The 19,984-nt window shown below is 42.5% G+C and overlaps 1 protein-coding gene across 4 annotated transcripts in view; it reads right to left on the bottom strand.

The window, feature by feature from the left end:
* Nucleotides 1-585: 585 nt before the first annotated feature.
* Nucleotides 586-19,984, bottom strand: part of LOC145344063 (proline-rich protein 5-like) — a 114,744-nt gene continuing 95,345 nt past the window's right edge. For all 4 annotated transcript variants that reach the window (XM_080190847.1, XM_080190846.1, XM_080190845.1 and 1 more), the window contains 2 exons: nt 4,568-4,706; nt 586-3,672 (listed from right to left, as the gene is read on the bottom strand). In XM_080190847.1, the coding sequence (XP_080046973.1) occupies nt 3,080-3,672; nt 4,568-4,706 (732 nt within the window). In that variant the 3' untranslated portion in view covers nt 586-3,079. The remainder of the gene's footprint in view (nt 3,673-4,567; nt 4,707-19,984) is intronic.

Genomic DNA, 19,984 nt, shown 5'->3' with positions numbered 1-19,984 from the left:
TGGGGAGTCTTCACTTCAAAGATTATTTCTATGTTACATATGAATGTTGATATCCATTTATTTCTCATCTAGGTTTAAGCAAATTGCTTTTGTTTTGACGGTTTCAGAGACATGAAGGACATAAGGAGCAGAAGTGCAACAGGACTAAATAGGAGGATATGAGTTGTAGCGCCTGCAAGGGCTGTTCATTCAGAGATAACTCTCCTCCAATCACATTTCCCTTTCAGAGCCATCAGCATTCACTGTTCAAAGAAAAGTTCAGATTGAAGTCAACAAAACAACCATTAATAGGAAAAAGTTAGAGATTTTTTGTGCATGTTTAATTAACACCCTCTGTGTAGTGGCGATGCAATTAATTGATCAGTGTTTCTAAGATAAAGAAGGGAAAGATCAGCCAGTGTCCCTGTTCCTCATTACTTTGAATCAGTATTAGAAATTGTGATTTTTGTGCATGTGTGTTAACAATATCCCCTGTGACCAAGTAGCCAATGAACATTTCCTGACAGAAGACCACTTGCTCGAGCAGAAGGTGCCCACTTCAACACGAACCACGAAAGGGGAAAAAATTAACATGAAACAAGCAAATAAAGGGGGATATTTTTACTTTCATCAGGGTAAGCTCTGTTAAATAAAATAAATCTTTCGACCGTTATAACCTAAACAATAAACTTGCATTTTTGTATGATAAATCAGCATATATATAATACAGGTGGGACATTTCTACAGCAAACTCATATGAAATCAGTTGTCTGAAAATGTACTGATCAACCAGGCAAGTTTTAAAAGAAAATTAAGATTTACTGTTCATTAAAATTTATGGATCTTCTGTAATATTATATCTACAGAATAGTTTACAACTGTAAATACAAGTATGTAAGCCTCATAATGGAGCGCATCCACATGAAGGAACACACACATATCCTACATCCAATGTTTCTGCTGAGCAAATGTAGAATGCAATGGAAATAGGCAAAGGTTTGCTTGAAGCTATCATTTTCATTAACTAAGTGTCTGCTAACTTCGCTCTATTTATTTATTGCTACAGAATCGGATGAGTAGCAGGACATGCACCTTCAGTGTAGCAAAATAAACTGGTGACAGGCAATAGAAACAAGAGTTGCCAAAATCTAAGTGCACAGCTACACAGGTAATAAGCAGCATCCATCTTTGCTGATGGCTTAGCAAGTTTACCCAGTGAATAAGTTCAGCCATGCAAATCAGGAGAGCCCCAGGTTTGATCTCAGTGGAGATCAATCTCAGTGGAGCGGAAAGATCTTGACTGGTGTAATAGGTTTTCCTCCTCTGGGTTCTGTTTCGGAGTGCCATCTATACCTAGTGAGACAGAGGTGGGGTTAATGGGTAATGCCTCCACTGTCAAGTAGGCTGAAGTGGATTACGTGTTGGAGGCTGCCTGGTACTAAGGGAAGAGAGAGGCAGGCAGGGTAAAAAGAATATGCTGTTGTAGAGATTCCTTTACAAACAAATACAAATCAAGAACAACTTCTGAATGTAGAAGCTCCAAGAGGAAGAGATGCTAAAGTGGTACCATCTGCATGGTAATTAACCGTACCCCTTCTCAACTGTTCCCCCACTGCTGAATTCACAAACTTTGCTATTGCTTTAGTAACTACTCTTATCAGTTGGTGCACCTGAATCTATGCTTGGGCTGTATTCAGGTTTTCTGTATCATGGGTTCATAAATTATCCAGGTTACTTTGATTTATTGGTCTTTGCTTTGGGGACGGCTGAGCAGAGTGAGTAAAGACTGACCCATTTCTGATTTCTAGCTATGTGTGTGTGTGGGGATTTTTTTTAACCCACTTGTTCTCGTCCCTCATCTTTATGCTACATTCAAATTATGAAGAGCTTTTCCATGCAGGATCCCTTGGCATTAAAACGGAAACTACAACCACAGAATGAGATTAGCACTTCAAACAGGAGAAACCAATTCCATTGATTCCTTCTGTAAAGGGAAATATCAGAGCATTAGAACATCTTTCAATCACCCTTGTTGTTGAATGGCTGGCTAAGCCCGGAATTATATACAGGACTCACTGTTACGCCAATTCCTCAGTCTGACTAAGTAAGTTTGCTGCACATCATGATGTTGTTCTCAGGCAGCTTCTGACCAGCAATTTAAAAGTTTCAAACACTAACAGCTCAGATATCTCCTGGTGTAAAACGTCCTAAGCAATTCAGTAGATTAGACTCAATACTCCAGCTTTTTCTTAATAGTCATGATTCATGTAATAGATTTATCGAGCTAGAAAGCTACTTAGATTTGTCACATAAATCATGAGCATTAAAAAAACTCCATAAATCACAGACTTAAAAGCACGAGTCATTGCAAACTGCGTGACACGCATGGTAAATGAGGTCATCTTTTGTGATGTGCAACGGATAAAGGAACGTGACACGTGAATGCGTTTTATTCACAAAGTGTCTAAATTGGGAAACATCTTCTGAGTATTATTTTTAAAATCAACACTATTGGTTCAGAGTACTCAATGGTGCTAAACAATTGTGGAGGAGAGAACTGAACTCTTTGAATTCTGCTTAAAAAAACTGATCACTTCATTAAAACATTTCCCCTCTTTGTCACTTACTGCTCTGCAAATCTGTCACAACCTGGAAATGCATGGACCCAGAGAAAGCAATAACTTACAGTAACCTAAAAACAATATTAGTCAGGAGTGTGTTTACTGCAGAAATACTCCTGCAGTCATCAGCCCTGCAAAGCCACACACTAATGGAGCAGCAAGGGTAAAGGAATAGGAAAACTAAACAGCTGGTCTCTGTTGTGTGGATGTGGTGCTGCCATTTAATTTATAAATTATAACAAGAGTGTCTCAGACTCAAGTAAATTTGACTCAGATATGAGATGTTGCTGGTCTTAACAATGCATTCTAGGTTCATACTTCCTATCCAGCTCATGTCTCAGACATGTTCTTCCCCTTCAGTGTGAATTTAAAACACGCCAGTGTTTAAAAACTGGCAGTGTAACAATGACAGCTCGGCTGTGACTGTTGAGACTTTCTTTCATTGCAGCGCTACAACATTAGTTTCGCTGTTTCTAATGTCACACCACACTTTGTCTGCTCATCTCTCTGCTGTATGTTGGAGTCTCTGAACATCTATGGCCAAAGTCAAGAAAAATCCCCTCCGAGTCTGTACCCATTGATTCCAATATGTTGTCCCCCGTGCTTTCAGGACTGGACGAGGCTGCGGGTACCAAGGAGGGGCTACTTGATAACTTAAAGGCATTGTCTTGCTCATCTCTGGGATCCTGAAGTTCGAAAAGATTCTGTTGTTGACTGATGATGGGTTCGCTCATAGTCTTGCACTGGAGAAGTTCATTTATGGTTCGTATGCTTGCTCGCTCTTGCTCTCCAGGTAAATGGTTGCGTGCTGTTGTGGCAGTCACTACAGACACGGGGTCGATAGTTGGGGTAGTGACGCAGGGACTGAGATTTAAATAGCCTTCAGACTCAATGCAAGTTGTCATTTCTGACACAGAATGCCTTCTGATACTTGTGCCATTAACCAGGCTCCCTTCACTTTCGTATTCAGCGACTGGGGTTAACATTGGATTGTTGTAGCTCTTTGAGCGCACCACTGGATTCTTGGTCAGAATTTCACTCGATTTGGAACAGCGTGGAAAGAATCGTTTCTCTGTTAAAAAGAAAAACAACAATTGATCCTTTTAACAACAACAAAGTCAGTAATGTTAAACAAGGCTGCTGCCAAGACTGACATTAAGGTGGGGAAATAAACAGCAAAACTGACTGCAACCTCACTTAAACATACACAATTGTGTCCACTGAAATGGATCAATTCTGACAGCCAAAATGAATGAATGCCAGTTCAATGAGCGAGACCTGACAGGTCTCAGCAGTACTTCAGATTTCAGTGAGGCAGCAGAATAGAAATGATGCCTGTAAAGTAGGCCACGATGTAGCATCATCTACTGAAATCATAATTTGTTGTGTTATTTTCACTCAACAACTCAATTTTATTACCATAAAATAACAAGCTTTATTATCAAAAGTACAATCTTCAGTTTGCTTTTCTTTAGGTCTCCTCTATGCTTGCAGAGTATTGGCAGAAGTTAGAGGGCCAGATAGTGGTTGTCTATTGTAATCTGTCTCACGCAATGAATACAACACCATTAGCCTGCTAACAGATTACTATAACATATAATAGAACAGCTTCCAAGAGCCAAAGGTGAATAACATTACTATGTCCAAACTATTTTTTTAAAAATCATAATTGCCAGAATTCTACTGCCCCACCACAACTGAATCGGAGAGGGCGAGGGGTGGACAATGGGAATGTCTGTTGGCCTCGGGAAAGAATTTCCAATCTTGCTCAAGCAGGGTTGTAAAATCTCATCCAATTTATACCTTTTATCTAGTGAATATATATACTATATATTTGGGATTGCTTTTCCAAACTTCCTCTGTTCCAACAGCATTCATTGGTACCTTTCTACAATTTACTTTGCTCCCTTTCCAATTGATTTATTATTTGTAATTTGTGGTGGAATACTAGTTATGAATGTTCTTACCCAGAAAACATGCAGAGTGTGTAAAATGGTCATCCCCTGTGTGCAGACCGTATGTTCCCAGGTATGGAGACACCACCTTCTGTATCAGCAACTCCAACCGCAGGTAATCCCCTGACGCACCTTTAGATTCATGAACTCCCTGGAATAAAAGAAGTCAGTTCACTCGTCTGGTTATGCTGGAAGAGTCACCATTCACACTTCTGAAGAGAAAAAGGACTGATACTTGAATGAGGCTTTTCAGTGTACATTCTGAAGTTAGTTGTTGTTACTGAGAACCATAGGAGAAAATCATTGTATTTAAGCTGTTTTTGCATACAATGATCTGCGTCACAGTTGTGTATAAATTTATTACCATTGTTACTAGGATATGTAATTTCTAATGCCTTTTCTGGATTTTAATAAACTGTAGTCTCATTAAGACAATGGAAAGACTATCAGCTAGCAGATTATAGCTATATGATCTGATTCCTCCTGATTCCAAATAAACCGGTTGGACTTTAACCTGGCATTGTGAGATTTCTTACTATAACTTAACCTCTTTGGCCCAGCTGTCCAAAGGTCTTCTCCTTGAGCTCAATATTAAGCGGGATCATAAAATCACAGAATCTACGGTACAGAGATAGACCCTTTGGCCCAAATTGGTCCATGCTGACCAAAAACCCATCTACACAAACCCATTTACACTAACCCATTTGCCTGCATTTGGCCTATATCCCTCTAACCCTTCCTACTCATACATCTATCTAAATGCCCTTCCTCAACCATTTCCCCTGGCGGCTTGTTCAACATATGTACCACCCTCTGAGTAAAAAAAGTTGTTCCCTCAGGTTCCTATTAATTCTTTCTCCATTTAATTTAAACCTATGCCCTCTAGTTCTCAACCCTGGGAAAAAGACTGAGTGCATTCACCCTATCCACGCCTCTCATGATCTTATACATCTCTATAAGATCACCCCTCAGTCTCTTATGCTCCAAAGGAAAATGTCCTGGCCTGTCCAATCTCTCCCTATAACTCAGGCCCTTGAGTCCTGGCAACATCCTTGTAAATCTTTTCTGTACTCTCTTCGGTTTAACTATATCTTTCCTATAGCACGGGGAACCAAAACTGAACACAATACTCCAGGAGCGGGATGAAAAAAGAACAAACTCAAACTTGAAGTCTATCCTTGTATTCTAACATCAGTACTAGTGTGTGTGTGGAGTCTATAGAATGTGCATGACATTTGAATGAGGGTTACTATTTACCTAGTTTTTAAAAATATTTGGGAATTAGGGTCAATAAACTTTGTTCTTTGATTTAAGCTCAGAAAACCAGCTGATTAACTCTTTATAATCTGAAAATGTAAATAGTGGGACTCCTACAGTACTAGCAAATGCACATCCTCGATAAATTCACCAGATCTGGAGTGGTAAACCAGCGGAATCAATTTCTAGCCCTCCTTACGTGGTTGTAACACCATTTTTCACTGAGGGAGATCTCAGGTGCAGCTGAGTTTGTCTGTCAGTAGCACAGGAATAGAAGGAGAAGCCTGGAGGCTACAGTCATCTAGTATGCTTTTGTGATGTATGAGGTAATTGTTACCTTATTCTCACTCAGGGCGGGATAAAGCGACTGGAATGGATGAGCGTAACTCTATGTTAAGCTAAAGACTGCACGAGAAAGGCAGTTTATCTGCAATGGTCATGAACAGCTCAGGGATGGATACTTATACACTGCTGCCTCTCACGCCAGGGACCCGGGTCCAATTCCCGACTTGGGTCATTGTTTGTGCGGAGTCTGTATCTTCTCCCCGTGTCTTCGTGGGTTTCCTCTGGGTGTTCCAGTTTCCAAAAGACGTGCTGGTTAGGTGCTTTGGTAATGCTAAATTCTCCCTCAATCTACCCGAACAGGTGCCAGAGTATGGTGACTAGGGGATTTTCACAGCAACTTCATTGCAATGTTAATACAAGCCTATGTGTGACACTAATAAATAAACTTAAACTACAGTGGCTGAAAAATCTGAACCATCAGGCAAAACGTGGCCAAATCTGCAACAGAAAATACTGTTACACCCACACGTGAATATCTTTGCACGAGAGGTCAAACGACAAAATTGCTATAAAAATTGTGGAAAGTCAAATTCTGCTTGAAAGGATCTACTGTTGTCACACCGCCTTCTTTTCAGAATCAGCATTTATAATGCAGGAAAGACATTTGCAGCACACACAGAAGGTAGTGTGGCACCACCCTTAAGCAATATCTTTTAATTTTGCAATAAGATTTCATTACAGTACAAACTGCCAGAATATGATTACTTTAGATTTAACAACCACCTTTCCAGTATTTAACATGTTCCCTGTGGATTTGGAAGAATTTCCCTTTACTCTCTACATACATCAATCAATATGTAACAGTCCTCTAATCCAGCAATGTAACTGCAACTCACAATATGAAGGTGTATCTTTCAAACTTTAAGCTAACATGCTTCAGTTTTCACCCCTGCAAGCATTCCTGGCATTTTGCGGAGTGAGAGAGTATATATTGGATTGATTTTTAATATGCAGAAATATGTTTACATTTGGGGCTTTAGTGGAGGCCAGAACTGCAGATTGCTTACTTAAATTAGCAGATAGTTGGCAATTGTGAAGACTGAACTTGTAAACAACTGAAAAACAAGCTGTCATAAACTTGTATTTCTAGACCTATAATCAGACTGAGTACTTCTCTGCTAATGGTTTAGCAACTTTTTTCTAGAGATTTTATGCTGTTTAAGATGAGTGCTGGGCAGTGAGGGAATTTCTATCCTTTGTACTCAGTTTTTATAAATGGCACTCCTGGGGTCAAATTTAACATAAATCATACGCATGTCAAATAAGCTACAGAGATAGTCTCCAACATGTCACTAACTTATGTTCAGATGCAAGATGTGCCACCTCCAACATGTTGCTACTCCACGTTCAGATGCAAGGTGTGCTGAACTAGCGTATCTTTTCTGATGTTAGCTATTCTTGGTGCCCGAGTAAAGACTCTATAGTTTAAGGAAAATTACAAGTAACCATGCACAATTTACACTGTGGACGCCTGCCCCCTTCGTCTCACCAAGGTATCAAGGAGACTGATTTTGATCTCAGGCAAACAGCCGAAAACCTAATTCCTTACAATACATTTACACTTTTCGAAGACTAACCACGTGATGAAACTCCTTAAAAACATTTAGGTGAGGTAGCTTTTCACCACCCCATGATTGTTTCTCAACTTCCTGCATCCAGATTTCAGGGATTAGAAACGTGGACAACAGTATCAGAAATTTGAAGATTGTTTTGCCCACAACTTCCTGGCTTCCCAGCATCGGAATTTGGTGGGGGAGGATATCCCAAAGATACGATGGGGAATCCCTCTCGGAAGTTCCCAGACAAGTGCTTCCCCAGGACATTTGTCAGAACGATTTAAATAAATAACTTCAGAGTAACTATTTTAAATGCTCAGACTAATCCCCATACGGTTCTGCCCCAGATCCACCCTCCCCTGATGTCTGACTCCCCTCTCCCTTCCAAGGCGTCTAACCTCCTCCCTCACACCCCAATCCCATCCATTACCTATTCTCTGGCCTGTTATTTTCAATGGGACCTTTAGATTCATCAGCCTTACAGCAGCTAATGCTGTAAAAAAAAAAGGGGTCACGTCCTCCTCCATTCCCATCCTTTTGGCCTCTGATGCTAGACCTGGGGGCCTGCTGCACTGCCTGAATCTCACCCAGCTAAGAGACGCGCTTCAAGTTAGTGGCGGTAAGTGCGCACGGAGTGGCAATCCGAGGAAGTTACAGCCCCTTGATTCCCCAAATGTTGAGGGACTTGAGGAGCAAACATCAGCCAAGGCTCAAGAAAACTAGCGTCCAAATATATTTATAATTGAGCATTACACAAATTATACTTTTGCTTATACCTCCTGTAAGTGCCAATAGACACCAAACACATACAGTCACATCCGATCTCTGTAATGGGTGAAATTGGTGACGATCTCATAAAACAGAAGTTTTAACTGACAGCTAACCACCTGCTACATGGTTCCAGGCCCTTACAACAGTTACTCTTTAACTACACCTTGTTTGGGGGCCATTTCTGCCTGAAAGTGGCTGCGTTGCTAGATTTGGAAACATGAATATTATCAGTCACTCTGTACTCAGTCAAATTGACTATGAATGAAAGGTAGGGCAGCACCATTTTTACAATTACTTTAATCACAATCTCAGAGGTGTTTTAAAAAGATGGTGCTGCTCTACTGGAATAATACAATTTAGCAAATCCCCCTTAGGAAAGCGTTACTCTAGCTTATTGCTGTAAAGCATTATATTGAGAAAAGATATAATTGTCCAGTGACAAAACAGTAATTAAAATAGGAACTGCCTCCTTATTGGGCCAGAGTAAAATCATTCTACAGTGGATGTGTTTTACACCATAAAAAGTGCGATCTCAGGGATCCCAATTTATAATGAATATGGGACATTAGTCAAGAAAACAATGAAAATGGATTAACCACCTGCTTTATTGGATGGACTGAGAGCATAGTTGCTTCTGAGCAGTGCATGACAAAAATCTTTACTGAAATTTAGCTACTAATGTGGAAACCAGAGACTGTGCTCACGTCTTAAGTGAGCAGTAGGAAGTTATGTGACTGTATGGTATGGAAACTATGAAGATGTCTTAAACTTGAAGCTCATAGAGGATCGTTCCTTAAGGACTGCTGTTTAATCCACCAAGAGTATGCCCTATTTTGTACTGAATTGTGCTTCTTTTACAATATACCCGACAACCCTTCTAATGCTTCAACAACAAAGCACACTGATTAACAGTTTTGTGCGATGCAAGGCAATATCACATCCCTGGATAGAGATAAGATGAAGAAGTCTGATCACTTTATATCCATGAAGCTTTCTATATTTCTGGCTGTGCGCATCACATTAGTTTTTTCGGTGCATCACTTGTGGTGCAGTTTAGTAAATGAATCCAGTAACTTGCTCAGTCGCACAAAGCAGGGGAGTGTCAGCTTTAATCCCTGCTCTGTGCCCAAATAGTTAGCTTCCTGTCGCAGGGAGAGAGCCACAGCAGTTAGCCTCAGGAAAGGAGAATGCATTAAGAGTCCTGCTCTCAATCAACCATCAAGAATGTCAGTTATAAATGTGTCAAGCGTGGACAAAATATAGCTCCATAATATCACTGCAACTCCCCATCTTTTCCCATTTCTCTGTCCTTTCTAAGAATCATTCAGACTGAAATATTTCACTCTCTGTTGTGGCTATTACATTGTACACTTGAAGCTGTGTCAGTATACAGAATTACTGCTTGGGTAACTCTCCCCATTCTTCCTGCTGGCCCTTTTCCTCACACCTTGGACAATGCAGCGCTTTTCCAGTTTAGTTCATTTTCTGTCTTTTGTTACAGATTATAGCCAATGAGGGAGGCAGATAAAGCAAACAGGATTCACCGTCTTGCCCAATGTTGGAGAAAGGAATGTAAATCGGCTCAATGGGAGGAACGAATTGTGACAAATCCCCAACACAACCGCAAAGCGACCTGAAGCGAACAGCCAAGACTGCAGAGCACTTCAAGAGAAACAGTAGCTGCACAATACGACAGAGCCAACATCCCAATGAATAGGAAGTGTCGAGGTATCTTTGTTCCTGTTTTTGTTGCACATCGCCCTGTGTAACGAAACCAAAGTCAGATGACTCACCTGAAACATTAAAATGTGGTTGGTATTATTGAATTAGGCTTTACTGCCAAGCTGGCTTGTATTTAAATGGCCATTAATTGTGTGAATAATAAATCAGTCTCTACTTTAAAATAAAGACAGCCATTGGACTGAGTTTTCATTCTGGGGACAGGATCATTTCTGGATTCCGATCCTGTATCGGGTTGATGCCTGACACAATTTACAAGATAGCGGCTAGTTACTATCCAAATGGCATATTCACCACCCAACTGAGGATGGCGGGCACGCTTCTAAGAGTGGAGGGCCAATAGGAGGGCCACTGGCTGAAGTAGGTGATGCTAATGTATGGTAGGTGAAAGAGATGCCTACCTATTACAAGATGAAGCTGCAATCTGAAGAATCTTCAGAGTGTTCAATAATACATGGCCCCGGGTACCAGTTTAAAGTTTACTTATTAGTGTCACAAGTAGGTTTACATCAACACGGCAGTGAAGTTATTGTGAAAATCCCCTAGTCGCCACACTCCGGCACCTATTCAGGTACACAGGGAGAGTTTAGCATGGCTAATGCACCTAATCAGCACGTCTGTCGGACAGTGGGGCCACAGCCTCAATGGGGAGGGCGTCCCTTTCACAGGGTGACCTGTGGCTACAATTGTACCTTATAGTTATTGTGACTGCCGATTGCTGGGATACCTGGGGGCTTAACATTAATGATGGAGTGCTGGTCTCCTCCCCACCTCTGGCCATCTGCCAGGAGACTGCCTTCATTCATCAGCTGTGTTTTGGCTTCAGCAGGGGGCTCACATAAGAACTGAAAAAATTTGCCTGGCTGAAATGTATTTAGTTCTTCAAATTCTCAGACTTACTCTTTGCTGCAATTAGTGTAACACGTGTCTGTATGTTTGTGTGTGTGTGAGGGTATGGAGCCTGAATACACTGCCTCACAAAACCTGTGAACAATCAGCACTTGGGTGGTGAACCTGCAGGTTTCTCGTCTCGCCCAGCCAGGTAAATGCACGTTCTGGGAACCAGGGCCAAAAACAGCCTTTCAAACAGGTGTATCTCATTAGCACAGCACTAATTAATGCCTGCTTTCAGCCAAGCCAAGTAACCCTCTCAACATCCCAACAGAAATTTACAGGAGGAAGGGAATTCGTTAGCAAAACATATTTTGCTTCATCCTGCCAAACCAAAGCATCACCACGGATTTGTGATTGCTCAATCTTACTATTAATCATCATGGCACCGGTTTTCAGATGATGCTTACGTTGAGGGCTGGACATTTCTTCTGTACTGAAGCCAAATAGATATTTAATGTGTTTGCCCTTCACCAGCTCTCAGTCTTTTCGGTGGAGAAACAATCACTTCACCATAGAAACTGTAGCAAAGCCCATTCTCATGCAAGAAGGCTTTGTACATAAAGAAAAGGAGGCTGAACTGAAGAGAGACGGAAGTGTTAAAAAGCCTGATTTCCCTGGCTGCACACAATGGCTCCTGTGTGAGAAAACGATAAGGGGCCTGCAAATATTCTCTCAATCCAAGCCAAGCTCCCTCTGAGACTAATTGTTAGGAACAACATGAACTGCAGCTCAAAGACATTGATGACTTTTGCCTGTTTCATGCTTATTGTGGGTTGTAGCTGTGCTTAACACCACACTGACCAGGGGCAAGGAGAAACCCAAGTGCAAGTACCACTTAAAACCACGCCCAGTGATCCATGGTGTAAGAGGGTAACATGTCGTGCCTCCAGATCACTGAAATTTTCACATAAAGCTCATATTTTGTGCCTGGGACCTGCTGATCAAAAGGAAAATCACCCACAAACCTATGGATCTCTATATAGGGTGGATTTCCCTTTGCCCACAGTTACTTTGAATCTAAGGGGATCAAAATATAGGGTGTCACAGTGATTAGCACTGCTGTCTCACAGCGCCAGGGACCCAGGTTGAATTCTGGCCTCGGGTGACTGCCTGTGTGGAGTTTGCACGTTCTCCCCTTTACTGCGTGGGTTTCCTCCCACACTCCAAAAGTGTGCGGGTTAGGTTTATTGGTCAGACTAAATGGCCTCTCAGCATCACAGAGTTAGCAGTGTAAATACATTGAGTTGCGAGGATAGGGCCTGGGTGGGATTGTTGTCAGTGCAGACTCATTCAGGCCTCTTTCTGTACTGTAGGGATTCTATGAAAATAAGGAGATATCCAGGCATCCAGCAACAGTAATGACATCATGCAAGGTAAGCAGTCAATCACATTCAAGTATTCTCAAAAACAGCAAACCAGAAAGTAAAAGACACTGATTATCCTTCACCTTTTTATAACATTTACCAAGATTGGGACATATAGATTAGAAGCTTTATTGTACACAAACTTCTAAAAACTCGGAGTCATCAGGCTGAAAAAAACTGACATTGCATCAGTATATGCAATTAACTTTCCTAGAGACCTTTAGCAGTAATTAGGATCTTGTACATTATTAAAAACCAGTTACACCTCATTAACAAGGTGCCACGGACTTTTAAAACAGTGATGTTACATCATAAAAAGGGGTGGTCCCATCGGTTCACTGATTTCTGTTTGCAGTTTGTGGGAACTTCAACAGTGAACCTCATGGAGAAGTTTAGGATCACTGATGGAAATTGCCAGATTTCTGCATTTAACTCCCATGTCAGACTCCAGAACTTGCAGTCAGCTTCACACAAGGAATGGTGGTGAACGCTGACAGTTTTGCCACCACGATTATCGCAAAATCTGGTCCACAATCTGTGCATGAATGGTAAAAATGTCACGTTCACTTGGGATTTCTGGAATCTGCAGTAAAGAAATGTCACACCAAATACAGCTGTGTTATTGTACTTTTGTAATCTTGCTGCCCAGCTTGAACTAACAGGATACACGTGTGTGAGAGCAGCGAGGTAAGGGGTCTCCTGAGAACACTACAAGGTGTAATGAAACAATAAAGTGCACATGCAGTAGTGGAGTGACTAAATCCTCCACTGGGATATGGCACCACGAGAACAATTTTCCCATCACCTAGTGAAGTTTAAGTGCACAGACCAGCAGAAAGTTCAAAGCGTGGGCAGGCAATTTGCTCCCAATCCTCCACCGCTTGAGGTGGCCAATACACGACAGAGGCCCAGGCAGCTTTCTATCCACCCTCCCTAGTCTCCACCCTGCTCTGTTCTGGCCATTCACATAAAGACGTTAGCCCCTGTAGAAGAGTGTATCTGGACATCATACAGTATGACGTTAAAATTCACTCAAACTGCTTTTATTTCTCTTTATGTAATGTCAAATGAGCTGTTCCCCACAACGTAATCATACCAGCTCATTTACATGCTCCTCCACGATCAACATTAGCAGCTTTCTGGGATTTGCACAGGATAGAGGGCTTGCTTGCCATGGTAGGTTCAGCTTTTTCTTTTGTTTAACCCTCATGCACTGAATGCTGCTATGTTCCCCCTGGCAAGGAGTCACTTGAATGCATTCTCAGGTGGACTGTGGGTTTTCAAACTGACTAGTGTGACAATAGCTACTGATCCATGGGATCCTGGGGCTGGGTGGGTTTCTGAAATTTCCCACATGTTCCTGCACCCTATTAGAATACATTTCCCACAGTTGCAGCACTGGTTTCCTTGTGGCTGATCTGGTTTCCTGTGCAAGACTTGCAGGGATAAGATTTCCTGTCATAAACTGTTAAAATAACTCAGTGGGAAAAGGTGGGAGAATGGTGTTGAGAAACTTATTAGCCATGATTGAATGGCAGGGCAGACTCGATGGGCTGAAAGGCCTAATTCTGCTCCCATATCTTATGGTCATCAGCCCCTACCTCCAACTCCAGACCCCGCTGGCCAATGGGGTCTGGAGGCAGGCTACAGGAACATGATCTTTAAGCATCGTGAGCTGGGAAGCACAGCCAATGGCTGTATGTAGAAACAAAGGCAGGAATAAGCCAATCTGCCTCCCTTAAAAATTCTGCTGGATCCACGACCAGAATTTCTATTTTCTGACATACGAACCTAGAGAACTGTGTGTTAAGTCAGAAAAATAGTTACTGTGGGGTTTGGGATGAGTTTAAAGACAGTTTGTCACAGGATTTAGTATATCTAATTATAATTCATCCTCCTGTAACATTCAACGTTTCTTAGCCACCCAACTCCGACAACCTCCTGAAACGCACTGTTCGTGTCTACGTGTGGAATGGCAATTTAGCAGCGTAGGTTGTCAGTGATGTCAATGACTCGTTTTACACTGGGAGTTGCCAGCCTCAAGGTAGGACTGGCAAGACATGAAAACAGACACAGGAAATAACTGATTAAATTATTGTCCTGTTTTCAAATGAACAGAAAACCTTTGCTGAATGTGCAGAACCTGTTTTCTCCCCCAAATTACATTCTTCTACTGCCTGGCATTGTAAATCATTCTCCTCTGTCAGGAGTCTAGAAATCAATGAAAAGAAAACAGAAGCCGAAATAATTACCACAGTTCTTCCATTCAGGGAAACTTGCTAACCATGGTTATTTAGGTGAATGCTTGTGATGAAGAAGGCAATGAATAATGAAGATTGTAAATAAGTGTACGAAGAGGGTGAGAGAGATGCAAGATTCAGCCCACACCAAGACACGAAAAGGCTCATTTCTCAATCCATTTTGACTCAAACCTGCAGGCTGCCTCTGCCAACTGCAGAGCCACGTACGTGGTTTTGAATATTGTGCAAGAAGCAAATATCAGTGGAATTCCAATGTTTCTGCCAACAGAAGCTGTTTGTAGCAGGGACCACTGGAGTTGATTCTGTGGGACCCTGCAGTTATTTCAATATGCGCTTCAAAGCAGAAAGAGAATTCTTTACAAACAATGTTGACTGAAAGGTGCAAATTAAACTGCAACACGAAGTGAAGGCTGAATTCAGCTCAGACAGTATCACCATAGCAGCACATGTCAATCATTTGGGCTCGAAAGTAGCTGAAGGCAGTTATGTTTTCTGTAAGAGATTGCGGGCTGGATTTTGCACCATCTGCCTTCCCACCTCCATCATGTGTGTTTTTGGTGGAGGGGGTGTTGAAGGGGCATGTAAGATATGATGGTGGCTAGACTACTGCCTTAACTCAGTTCCCATAACACTGCAGGTGGGCAGCCATCTGCCATTTTAAAAAAAGCCAACTGAGCTGGTTAACAAGCCAACTGATTCAAATAGAGACGTATAAGATAACGAAGGGAATGGATAGGGTAGAGGTAGAGAGATTCTTCCTGCTCAGAAAGGACAGTAGGACTAGGGGGCACAGCCTCAAGATAAGGGGGGGGGGGGTGCAGTTTAGAACAGAGTTGAGGAGGAACTTCTTCACTCAAAGGGTGGTGAATCTCTGGAATTCTCTGCCTGTTGAAGTGGTGAAGGCTACCTCGCTAAATATATTTAAGTCACAGGTAGATAGGTTTTTGGTAGGCAAGGGAATTAAGGGTTATGGGGAGAAAGCGGGAAAGTGGAACTGATCCACTTCAGATCAGCCATGATCTTACTGAATAGCGGGGCAGGCTCGAAGGGCTAGATGGCCTACTCCTGCTCCTATTTCTTATGTTCTTAAATATTATGCTGCCCACAACATATGAACATACAGATTAGGAGCAGGAAAAGGCCACTCGGCCCCTTGAGTCTGCTCTGCTATTCAATAAGATCATAGCCGATCTGACAATAACCTCAACCCCACAGTCCAGCCTATCCGATAACCTTTTACCCCCTTGTTAATCAAGGATTGATCTAGCTCGGTCTTAAAAACATTCAAAGACTTTCTGCTTCCACTGAGAGGAATTATTTCTCATCTGTCTTAAATGAGTGACTCTTTACTGTTAAACAGAGAACACTAGTTCTAGATTCTCCGACACGAGGAAACGTCCTCACCATGTCCACATTCTCAATACCCCTCAGGTTTTTATATGCTTCAATCGCACAGTGGCACAATGGTTAGCACTGCTGCCAGGGACCTGAATTTGATTCCAGGCTTTGGTCATTGTCTCTGTGGAGGTTACACATTCTCCCTGTGTCTGCGCAGGTTTCCTCCGACCGTCTGAAAGACACGCTGGTTAGGTGCACTGGCCACGCTAAATTCTGCCTCAGTGTACCCGAAGAGGCACCGGAGTGTGGGATTTTCACAGTAATTTCATTGCAGTGTTAATGTAAGCCTACTTTGAAAGCTAATAAATAAACTTTAAACCTCTTATTCTTCTAATCTGTAAAAGACAAACCTAACCTCTCCAACCTTTCCTCATAAGATAAACGACCCATTCTTGATATTAGTTCAGTAAACCTTCACTGTGCTGCTTCTAATGAACTTACATCTTTGCTTGGATTAGGAGACCAATACTATTCTCAATACCTCTGATGCAGCAAAACTGAACATAACCTCCTTGATTCTGTAATCAATTCCTCTCACAAATAACGTTCTATTAACTTTCATAATTACTTGGTGGAACTGTACACCAGCCTTTTGTGATTCATGCATGAGGAGACCAGATCCCTCTGCATCTCACAGCTCAGCCATCTCTCAGTATTTGGATAACAAAATTACTTCTTATTCTTCTTGCCAAAATGGACAATGGATAATGAGGTTGATGTGGTCAGATGAGCAGGAGTGGGCGGGCTGTTTTTGTTTAAAACCCAACTGGCCAAAAGGCAGGAAGGACGGGGGTGTTGTATGTTCTTCATGGCATGCGCTGTGAACATTGAGGGCAACCGACACAAGATGATAACCTTCTCCTTTTCTGCCTCCCTTTTTGGCCTCCAAATCGCATTTCAAACCCTCACCCTACAGCCTTGGGTGCCCAATTCCTTCCCAGTCCAAAAGTCTGAGACTTACCTTACTTTGAGATCCAATACTCTTCTTCCTGGGACCTACGTGCAATGACGTGGAGATGCCAGTGTTGGACTGGGATGAACACAGTAAGAAGTCTCACAACACCAGGTTAAAGTCCAACGGGTTTATTTGGCAGCACAAGCCACTAGCTTTTGGAGTGCTGCCCCTTTGTCAGGTGTCCCACCCACCTGACAAAGAAGCAGCACTCCAAAAGCTAGTGGCTTTTGCTACCAAATAAACCTGTTGGACTTTAACCTGGTGTTGAGAGACTTCTTATGTACCTACTTGCAATCCCAGCATTGTCCACTACTACATTCTGGCACTATTGAAACAGCTAGAGATGCCAGCCACTCTCTGATGGCTCCTGAGGGCGGGCCATCCACCCACTGATGGGCACCTGCTTGTGTTTGCCACCCCCAGCATGTTTTTGCTATGGGATGGCCTTTTTAAAAGGTTGCCTGGTTTGAAAGTAACTTTTGCGGTGCGGGTGGGGCACAACACAACTCCTCCATTCCAGCCTCACTCCCTGTAAAATTCAGTGATATATATCTTGCCCAGAAATTTGTGCTTCCAGTTTGGGTGCCACCCAATGGTTGGGAAATTTACATCAACCAGTGTCGGGTCTTCTTGTGATTTGGGTTGTTGGGGTGGAAATCTCAGGTGCTGAGAGCTGCTGGCTAATGTGAGGTTTGCAGCGCTGCGCTGCAGGCTGTGTCACTGCAAGTGGTGGCTGCTGCCTGATGTTCTCCAGGGACACCACCAAAAATAATGATTGGATCCCTGGACTCAGACTAGGGTAGAACATATTACATAACAGGCCCTTCGGCCCACAATGTTGCGCCGACCAATTAAGAAAAAAACAATGACCCTCTAACCTAAGCCAATCCCTTTCCTCCATAAACCTATCCACGGACCTCTTAAACGCCCCCAAACTAGGCGCATTTACAACCACAGCAGGCAGGGCATTCCATTCCCCCACCACCCTCTGGGTAAAGAACCTACCCCTGACATCCATCCTATAACTACCACCCCTCAATTTAAAGCTATGTCCCCTCGTGCTAGCTTTCTCCATCCGAGGAAAAAAGCTATCACTGTCCACCCTATCTAAACCTCTAATCATCTTGTACGTTTCAATAAGGTCTCCTCTTAGCCGCCTTCTTTCCAACGAAAACAACCCCAAATCCCTCAGTCTCTCCTCATAGGACCTTCCCTCCATACCAGGCAACATCCTGGTAAACCTCCTCTGCACCCTCTCCATTGCCTCCACATCCTTCCTATAATGTGGGGACCAGAACTGTACATAATAATGTACACAGGATGGGATGAGGAGTGCTTGGTGGGGGCGAGCGGGGAGCATGGAGAAAAGAGGTTTGGTAGGTGGCTTTGAGAAACATGCAGCTCCTATTAATTCCCGCATCACCACTAAATTCTGAAGGACTCTGGGATAAATAAACAAACAAATATTCTCACTTGAGTGGGTGAGTTTCCCACATGCCCCTCCTTCCTGCTCCTGACTTAATCACAGGTGGTTTTCCTGCTTCAGGGAAAATGCTACTAGATGGGGGTGGGGGTTGGTTGTGGAAGCATTTTAGGTGAGCTTGTCAAAGTCCACATACAAGAGCAGGACCCAACCGCTTGTTATAGAATCATACAATCTCTACAGACTAAAAGGAGGCCTTTTGGCCCATCATGCCTGTACTGGCAACTATCCCAACCCAGGACCCATCTCCGCAACCCCAGACATTTACCTTGCAATTTTAGCATGGCCAATCAACCTAACCCGCACATCTTTGAACTGTAGGAGGAAACCAGAGCACCTGGAGGAAATCCACACAGACAAAGGGAGAATCTGGAAACTTCATGCAGATAGTTAACCAAGACCAGAATTGAACCTGGGCCCCTGACACTGAGTCAACAGTGCTAACCACTGTGCCACCGTGCTGCGTCCTATCCCATTCTGGGGCACTGAGGCCAATTCAAATATTACAACGCTACTCATTACTATGAGCCCATTAACACAAACAGGAAAATCTAATCCATGATTTTTCTCTTATGGCTTACATTAAAACACTAATTAGCTCCAGAGCCATGAGAAGATTTAGAGGTAAACCTTAACCTATCAAAATAACGGCAAATTAGTACCAGACTCTGTTGAATTAACTCAATCTGCCCCAAAAGTGCAATGCATTAGTAAGCAAAACAAGCTTGACATTGTGTCATAATCTCAAATAGTAAAGTTCAGATCCCTAGTAATGATTCTTGAACTTTCCAATGCTATGTTTAGATTGTTCCTTGAATACTGAGTCAAGCTTTACTCACCGGCACACAAATCCTTGAGGCAGTGCAGATACAAACAATAAAACAAATTCCACCATGTTGAAGGAATCAACTCGGTGGAATAACTCATTAGCTATAAGGACTCAGTCTCAAAATAAGGGGCAGCAAAAGACATCTTACACACATTTACAAGATGCTTAATGGGATACAGAAAGTACGTTTGAAAGCGATATACCAGAGTACCAGGTACATGTGAGTGAAAAGCAAAGTTCAGGACTAACATCATAAGTATTTCCTTAGGAATGAAGTGATCAACTAGTGCAACATAAAAAGGTAGTTGAACATAGATCACTGGACAAGTTCAGCAGCTAGTGGCTGCGTTGGGGAAATAAGATGGCTGGCAATGAGCAAGGAAGTCCAAGTTATCTTGTGATGGAAATGCAAGATTGATGTGACCAAATCTGTTTTGTACATTTACTGTTCTGGACCCTATTCCTTCACTGATACATAAAAGTCTACGTTCCATGATGTTGAATTTCTTCAGTCTGCAGTCTCCATGGCATGGCTTAGATCAGGGACTAAGTGGAGCGATTCTAATGGTCAATGCC

The sequence above is a fragment of the Carcharhinus amblyrhynchos genome, chromosome 6 (genome assembly GCF_965287045.1).
Source record: "Carcharhinus amblyrhynchos chromosome 6, sCarAmb.v2.hapA, whole genome shotgun sequence".
NCBI classification, from domain to species: Eukaryota; Metazoa; Chordata; class Chondrichthyes; order Carcharhiniformes; family Carcharhinidae; genus Carcharhinus; species Carcharhinus amblyrhynchos.
The sequence above is the reverse complement of the archived record's forward strand: the minus strand, read 5'-3'. Positions and strand labels throughout refer to the sequence as shown.